The 8761-nt window shown below is 48.6% G+C and overlaps 1 protein-coding gene across 1 annotated transcript in view; it reads left to right on the forward strand.

Moving 5' to 3' along the window:
- Positions 1 to 8761, forward strand: part of vps51 (VPS51 subunit of GARP complex) — a 15456-nt gene that overhangs the window by 5595 nt on the left and 1100 nt on the right. The window contains exons 5-8 of the mRNA XM_048593606.1: positions 272 to 484; positions 4745 to 4963; positions 7003 to 7124; positions 8474 to 8561. Coding sequence (XP_048449563.1) covers positions 272 to 484; positions 4745 to 4963; positions 7003 to 7124; positions 8474 to 8561 — 642 coding nt within the window. The remainder of the gene's footprint in view (positions 1 to 271; positions 485 to 4744; positions 4964 to 7002; positions 7125 to 8473; positions 8562 to 8761) is intronic.

Consider the following 8761-nt stretch of genomic DNA (forward strand, 5'->3'; position numbering starts at 1 on the left):
GGAATAGAGGGATACAGTAGAAACATTTAAGGGGCATGTGGACAGGTGCATGAATAGGCAGGGAATAGATGGATGTGTAAAGGCAAAAGGTTTTTAGTTTAGAAAGGCACGTGTGTCAGTACAGGCCTGGTGGGCCAAAAGGCCTGTTCCTGTACTGTTCTGTGTTGTTTGAAGCAGCTGTGGGGTGAGTGCAGATCCTGTGTTTGTTTTATTTACGAGGTAGGTTGGAGGGTTGTTTGCTGTTTGCTGACCGGCCTGTCTGCCTCGACAGGGGGAGTTCTGCAGCCAGGGCGTCCGCGAGGGCCTCATCGTCAACTTCATCAAGTACATGTGCCACACGGCCCGTCAGTTCTGCGAGACGGCGGGTGAGAAGGGGGCCACGCCCCCGGGTCTCCTCCTGCTGCTGTCCCGCCTCTGCCTGGATTATGAGACGTCCACCATCAGCTACATCCTGACCCTGACAGACGAGCAGTTCCTGGGGCAGGTGAGTGACCGGGCCGTGGGCTCAGCAACAGGTTCACTCCCAGCATGGGCAGTGGGGACCGTCCTCGGCTTCCCATAAGCATCGGCTGGGGTGGGGGCTGCAGCAAGATATTTTAAGAAAGCAAGATTCGACCGTGAGGCTCTGAGTGAGCAAACGCATTGTTAATGGATAACAAAAGAACAGAGTATTATTTAAATGGAGAGAAACTGCAGAGAGCTACAACACCAAGGGAATTGGGGATTACTTGTGCACAAAACACAGAGAGCTGGCACACAGGGGCAGCAGGTAATCAGGAAGGGTCATAGAATGTTGGCCCTTATATCAAGGGGGTTGGAGTATAAGATTAGGGAAATCATACTGCAGCTGTACAAGGTGCTGGTGAGACCACGTCTGGAGCACCGTGAACAGTTTTGGTTCCCCTTATTTAAAGAAAGATCTCATTTCATTGGAGACAGTTCAGAGAAGGTTCACCAGGATGATCCCTGATATGGAGGGATTGTTTTATGAACAAAGGTTAAACAGGTTGGGACTCTACCCACTGTGTTTAGAGGGACGAAAGGTGAACCCACTGAAGCATACAGGATCCTTAAGGGGATTGACAGGGTAAATGCTGAGAGGATGTTCCGCCCTCTCTCTATGGGAGAGTCTGGGACCAGAGGGCACAAACTCAGAATAAAGGGCGCTGATTTAAGACTGAGATGAGGAGGAATTTCCTCTCTGAGGGTTGGAACACTTCCCCACTGAGAGCTGTGGTGGGGCAGAGTCAGCGTGTGTATTTAAGGCTGAGACAGAGAAATTCCCAAATAAAAACCGAAAGAACCGTGGGTGCTGTAAATCGGGAACAAAAACCGAAGCTACTGGAAAAGCTCAGCAGGTATGACCGCATCTGTGAAGATAAAAATCAGAGTTAACGTTTCGGGTCCGGTGACTCTTCCTCAGAGATCCTTGATCAGTCACGGGGAAAGGGCAGGAAAGTGGACCTGAGGAATGGCTGATCGGCCATGATGCTATTGCATGACAGAACAGGCTCGAGGAGGCCTACACTTGTTCCTGTTTCATGTGGCCTTGGTGTGTAGCGTATGCAGCCCTGATTAAGAGAGTGAGATGGCTTTTTTTTGTGATCTGCGGCACTGTTATGGACAGAGGAAAGAGATTAACCTTTTACTTTTGTCTTCAGTCTGTGAGCAGAGGTGTTTCAAATTTTTTCTCTCCGTTTGAAACAGACTCTAGCTTGTTTCTCCCAAGCCCTTTGTGTGAAGTCCAATGTTACAGCGATCTGCAACAAATTCTCTTCCGACTTAAATCGGAAGCATGGATTGTTCATGCATTCGCACCCAGGAGGATGACTGTCGCAACACACTCTCATGTGCAAGTATACAAGGAACGGAAAAGGGGGAAAGAGTTAAGAATAACTTAAAACTCCAAAGATATGGATACTAATTCCCATGAGTTTTTGAGATTCTGGAGAGTTAGCTTCCAGTGAGGGTTCTTTTCTGTACAATCTGATTCAGGACGGTGCAACCAGCTGAGGGAGGAGTTGGACAATTAATTTCAATATTGATAAAGACACTGCAACGTGGCATTGACATAGAATCATAGAATCATGGAAACAGGCCATTCAGCTCAACAAGTCCACACCGACCCTCTGAAGGGGACTCCACCCAGACCCACCCCATCCCTGTAACCCTGCATTTTCCATCCATCTAACCTGCACATCCCTGGACACTACGGGGCAATTTAGCACGGCCAATCCACCGTAACCTGCACATCCCTGGGCACTATGGGGCAATTTAGCATGGCCAATGCACCCTAACCCTAATCTTTGGACTGTGGGAGGAAACTGGAGCACCCGGAGGAAACCCATGCAGACACAGGGAGAATGTGCAAACTCCACACAGACAGTTGCCTGAGACTGGAATTGAACACGGGTCCCTGGCGCCGTGAGGCAGCAGTGCTAACCACTGAGTCACTGTGACATTTAGACACTTGGTCCACTTCTGGATGAATATGAAATTTCTTTCAGAACTAGATTTCGAGAAGCTTTACTTGAACTTGGGCCTAGTCATTAGTCTGTTCTGTTTTTTTAGTCTTGTAGACTCAACTCACTGGAATGGTTAAAAGGCAGGGTCCTGAAATTACAATTAGACTTTGTGGGAATTTGTCATGTGATGTGGAAGCCTTTGTCAAATTGAAACTGACTTCTCCAAGAATCCTTTCTCTGACCAAGTGTTCATTTTTTGCCTGAGGAGATAAATGGAAGAATTCAGACTTCTAAAAGTTAGCTTCAATGCCCTATTTAAAAAAAAAAAGACTGTGTTCCTTGTATGAGATAGATTGTGGGCTGTCAGTCCCTTTGCAGACTTGATGAGTTTCATGAGCTACCTTTGTTACCAGCCCCCGCTGGAGGGCTGGTACTGTCTACAGTTTGGTTATGTGTCTTGTCTGCAATTTCGACACAACGCAACGGTGTGAAATTCCAAGATGTCTGAGCTGTGTCCTGGCAATTGCTGATTGGATCTTGCCAAAAATTGTGGACAGTTTGTATTCAGATATGCCATATTTTAGTACTGATGTGGAAATGTCAGTGTTAGACCGGGTTGGACAAAGTCAGAAGGTCACACAACACCCAATGAAGGAGCAGCGCTCCGAAAGCTTTCGATTTCACGTTAACCTGTTGAACTATAACCTGGTGTCATATGACTTCTGGCTATGTTTTAGTTCAGCGAAGTCATTTTAAAAATTAAGAGAAAGCTTAGCATTTTCTTTTTCCCAAACAGTTTCTGAACCCTTACACATCTATCAACAAGACAATGCCAATAATTCTTTTTTTCAAAAAGAGATATGAATTTTTCCCAGGAAAGATTTTCACAAGATTTCACTCTATAAGACTCTTACTGTAACAAACAGACAATTCAAAATACACCGAATGCTATTTAATTTGCAAGTAATGCTCATTCATTTATTGGCGGCCCCTCATAGATGAGGATGACTCAGTTTCCCCTCTCAGGGTGAGTCCATAGGTGGCTGTACAGACCGATGCTGCTACCACAGGCTCTGTTACACTTGGGGGCAGAAGGTGGTTGTGGGAACGGGGAAGCAGAGCGTTGGCGTGTTTTCGCCCGTCTTCCGCTTTTTCCCGACGGCAATTTCCACACCTTCCCGGATGCTCCTCCTCCACTTTGGCCCAGCGATTCCCGGGTGTCTGTGGGAATGCCGCACTTCCCCAGTGAGGCCTTGTGGGTATCCCTGAAGCGCTTCCTCTGCCCACCTGGGGCTTGCCTGGCGTTTCGGAGCTGGGAGTAGAGCAGCTGCTCGGGGAGTCTCGTGTCGGTCGTGTGGGCGATGTGCCCAGCCCATCACAGCCGATAGGAGGGGGTTCAGTGCCTCGATGCTGGGGACGTCGGGCCTGGTCAAGGATGCTGGTGTTGGTGTGTCTTTCGTCCCAGCAGATATGCGTCTTCATTAACCAGTGAACACATTTGTGATACTTTACACCCTATTTTTTTACGTTGTGCCGTCAACCATAGAATCTCAGAGGTATACAGCACGGAAACAAGCCCTTCGGCCCAACCTGTCCATGCTGACCAGGTTTCCTGAACTGAACGAGCCCCGTTTTGTCCATATCCCCCTAAACCTTCCCTGTCCATGTCGTTGTCCAAATGTCTTTTAAATGTCAGATATGGACACTTAAGAGATTCAAGTCAGTAACAGCCAACCTTTTGCCACCACAGTGATCAGTTATTCTTTGAAACTTCCGGGAATATAGTGAGCTCAAAGTCTCCTCATGTAACAACATCCTCATTCCCAGGGATTATGCCTTTGTATCCGCTCTACGTCCTGTGGTCTGTCCAAAGCACTGCTGCTTCTGTTATTAACATCATTGAGTACATTTAAGACTGAGATAGTAGGAACTGCAGATGCTGGAGAATCTGAGATAACAAGGTGTAGAGCTGGATGAACACAGCAGGCCAAGCAGCATCATAGGAGCAGGAAGGCTGACGTTTCAGGCCTAGACTGAGATAGGTTATCAAGGGTTACGGGGAGAACGGGGTTGAGCAACTTATCAGCCATGATTGAATGGCGGAGCAGACCCGATGGGCCGAATGGCCTAATTTCTGCTCCTGTGCCTTATGGTCTAAGAGGAGGACTTTGGGTTCCAATGGAAGGATGAGCTGCAAAAGCTGTGTCCCGCGTCTGCACCTCGCGCGGCCCAGGTGATGCAGGGCTGACGGGTTTGCCGTTATGTGATTCCCTCACCAGGACCATTCCCCCGTCACGTTGGTGACCGTGCTGTGTGCCGATGCGCGGGAGGCCGCACAGAAACTGCTGAATCACTACGTGAAGGTGCAGGGCCTGAATGTGTCGCAGATGCTGCGGAAGAGCGTGGAGACCCGTGACTGGCTCAACACCATCGAGCCCCGCAACGTGCGAGCCGTGATGAAGAGGGTGGTGGAGGACATAACCTCCATTGACGTGCAGGTCAGGGGTTTGGGGGACGGGGGTGGGGTGCCTGTTCCCGGCCGGCCTGAGGGCGGAGGGTGTTAGCGACGGGAGTCCTGTTTAGATGGAGGGGAAAATTAGTTGGTGTTTCTGCTTCTGATGCCGGGATGGTGGCAACTGGGTTTTAGAAGGGCGTGTGGGAGAGCATGCAGGGTTCCTGCTCCTGGTGGGGGGGGGGCATCAGTTAGCTCAGTTGGCTGGACAGCTGCGATGCCAGCAGCATGGGTTCAGTTCCCACTCAGGCTGAGGTTACCCTAAAAGCCCCACCTTCCTGACTTCTCCCCTTCGTCTGTGGCGTTCTGACCCTCGGGTTAAACCCACTACCAGTCATCTCTCCCTCTCTCCCTTTTTCTCTCTCTCCCTCTGAGAGAGGGCAGGCCTATGGACCTCTGGGTCAACGGTGACTTTACCTCTGCCCCTGCCTGCCAGTGCCCAGCTGGAGGCATGTAAACTTCAGCTCGAAAAGGATTGAACTCCGCTGATGTGCACACACACACACACACACACACACACACACCCCCCCCCCCCCACCCCCACACACACACACACACACACACACACACACACACACACACACACACACCCCCCGACCCCAGCCCTTCACCCTCCTTTCTCCAAATCACTTCAAAGCACTCAGTTATCAAAGATCAGTGGACCCTTGAATCAAGTACCAGGAGGTTGCAGAACTGTCTCCCTACTCAGATTCAGCAGGAAGTGCAGCGACACCTGCATTGGTGTAGGGACTTACTGTCCTACAGTCACGGAAACGGACTCTTCGGCCCAACCAGTCTGTGCCGACCATAATCCCAAACTAAACTACTCCCACCTGCCTGCTCCTGGCCCATGTCCCTCCAAACCTTTCCCGATTCATGTCCTTATCCAAATGCCTTTTAAACATCGTAATTATATTCACATCCACCACTTCCTCCGAAAGTTCATTCCACACACGAACCGCCCTCTGTGTGTAATAATTTGCCCCTCGTGTCTTTTTAAATCTTTCTCCGCTCGCCTTAAAAAAGATGCCCCCCAGTTTTGAAATCCCCCACCCCATGGAAAAGACACTTCCCATTCACCTTATCTATACCCCTCATGATTTTATAAACCTCTATATAAGGAGACATCTCAACCTCCTATGCTCCAGTGAAAGAAGTCCCAGCCTATCCAGTCTCTCCTTATAATTCAAACCCTCCATTCCCAGCAACATCCTGGAAAATCTCTTCTGAAGCCTCTTCAATTTAATAATATCCTTCCTATAACTGGGTGACCAGAACTGGACACAATACTCCAGAATAGGCCTCACCAATATGCTGCACAACCTCAACATGACGTCCTAACTCTTATACTCAAAGGATTGAGCAATGAAGGCAAGCGTGCTAAACACCTTCTTAACCGCCCTGTCTACCTGTGACGCAAACTTCAAAGAATTATGTACCTGAAACCCCAGGTCACTCTGTCCTACACCACTACCCAAGGCCCTACCATTAATAGTATATGTCCTGCCCTTATGTGTTTTACTAAAATGCAATAGCTCACATTTATCCAAATTAAACTCCATCTGCCACTCCTTGGCCCTTTTCTTTTGTTTAGTCATTTGTGTGATGTGGATGTCACTGGCTGGGCCCAGCATTTATTGCCCCGTCCCTAGTAACCACTTGAGAAGGTGATGGTGAGCTGCCTTCTTGAACCACTGCAGTCTGTGTGCTGTGGGTAGACCCAAAATGCCCTGAGGGAGAGAATTCCAGGATTCTGACCCAGCGACACTGAAGGAACGGCCGATATATTTCCAAGTCGGGATGGGGAGTGGCTCGGAGGGAGCTTGTAGGTGGTGGTATTCCCATGTAATTGTTTAGTTTAGGATTATAGTTTGAATGTTTTCCTTGGAGCATGAGTATCAAGGACATCCCTGTATATTGGTGGAGTCAAGATTAGTGGGTGGGTGGATAAGTGTGTGGGGAGGCAGGAATGCAGCGTTTGACCTGGAGTGTCAACGTTCTCCTTTGCTTCTTTCTGCTGTTAAGGTCGGTTTGTTGTACGAGGAAGGAGTGAGGAAGGCACACAGCAGCGACTCCAGCAAGAGAACCTTCTCCGTGTATAGCAGCTCCCGTCAGCAAGCACGCTATGCCCCGAGCTACACCCCCAGGTAACTGTCGGGTTGTGGAGGGGGGCGCAAGAGTGAGAGCGAGCTGACTTATGTCTCTGTTCTGTGTCTTTAAACGATGTCTTCGGTCCTGGTTCTCTTCACAGTGTCTGCTTCACACAGGCAGTTGGGGAACAGCTTTGAGTTCTCCCTGGGGCTTTTTTTCAAAGTAAGACAAAAGAGTCATGAGTGGGTGGGCTCAGTCTCCCAACGACCCAAAAGGACCTCGGTTTTGCTTTCAGTTAAATTTCTGGGTTTTGCTGGCAGCTAGAGCTTGAACTTCAGTTTTTTGCTGCTAGAGTGAAGTCTTAAACATAAGGCTTTCCCCTTAGAAAGTTAAAGGGGCGGATTGTTTTATTTTTCTTTTGGTGTTTAGTGTCTACTGGACTGGGGAGGGACGGCACATGAGAATAAAAACAGTTTTACAGTGTCATGGAGTTTTACAGCACAGAAATAGATCCTTTGGTCCAACTCATGCACACTGACCAGATATCCTAAATTAATCTAGTCCTATTTGCCAGCTCTAAACCCTTCCTATTCATGTACCCATCCAGATGTCTTTTAAATGTTATAATTGTACAAGCCTCCACTACTTCCTCTGGCAGCTCATTCCATACACGCACCACCCTCTGTGTGAAAAAGTTGCCCCTCAGATCCCGTTTAGATCTTTCCCTTCTCTCACCTTAAACCTATGCCCCTCTAGTTTTGGACTCCCCCTACCCTGGGAAAAAGACCTTGTCTATTCACTCTATCCATGCCCCTCATGATTTTATAAACCTCTATAAGGTCACCCCTCAGCCTCTGACGCTCCAGGGAAAATAGTCCCAGCCGATTCAGCCTCTCCCTGTAGCTCAAACCCTCCAACCCCGGCAACATCCTTGCAAATCTTTTCTGAACCCTTTCAAGTCTCACAACATTTGTCCTCTATCAGGGAGACCAGAATTGAATGCTGAATTGCATTTGCCAAAGTGTGTGTTTATGGATGCTGCCTATATTGGAGCAGTTGAATAATTAGTCGTTAAGTAATATATTATTGAGTGTTTCAGTAGAGCAAAGTTATGCCACATCATCTTTTTTTGTATTTTAACTGTGTAGTAAGAATAAAGTGTGTTTTGAGTTGTGGCTGGATCGAATCATAGCTGGAACACAGTGTACCACTCTTGCCTTTGGAAAAAACATGAAAGTGAGGGTTTGGGCTGTCTCGATATACTTTGGGGGTTCTGCTGTGGTCAGTAACACGGATATCAGACTGCTGAACTCTGTCACGGTCCCTGCCCTCGCCTCACTGTGCGGTTTTTACATCTGGTTTATGACAAACCCGTTCAGCTCCTGTTAACTCTCTGCCACTGCAGTGCTCCTATGGACACCAACCTCCTGAGTAACATCCAGAAGCTCTTCTCTGAGAGGATAGACATCTTCAGCCCCGTCGAGTTCAACAAGGTGAGTATCTTTCTCTCCTCCTGTTCGGATGTTTGCTCCTTGTTTGCAGGTTTGCACCTCCCCATCCCCTGGTTGCTCAGTCTGACTCTCATGTCTGGTTTGACCCAGTGCCTGCTGCCCACCAGACCCCGTGCTAAATTATCCCATAGTGCACAGGGATGTGCAGGTTAGGGTGGATTGGCCGTGCTAAATTGTCCCAT

The sequence above is a fragment of the Rhincodon typus genome, unplaced genomic scaffold (assembly GCF_021869965.1).
Source record: "Rhincodon typus isolate 14 unplaced genomic scaffold, sRhiTyp1.1 hic_rhity00003253, whole genome shotgun sequence".
Taxonomy (NCBI): domain Eukaryota; kingdom Metazoa; phylum Chordata; class Chondrichthyes; order Orectolobiformes; family Rhincodontidae; genus Rhincodon; species Rhincodon typus.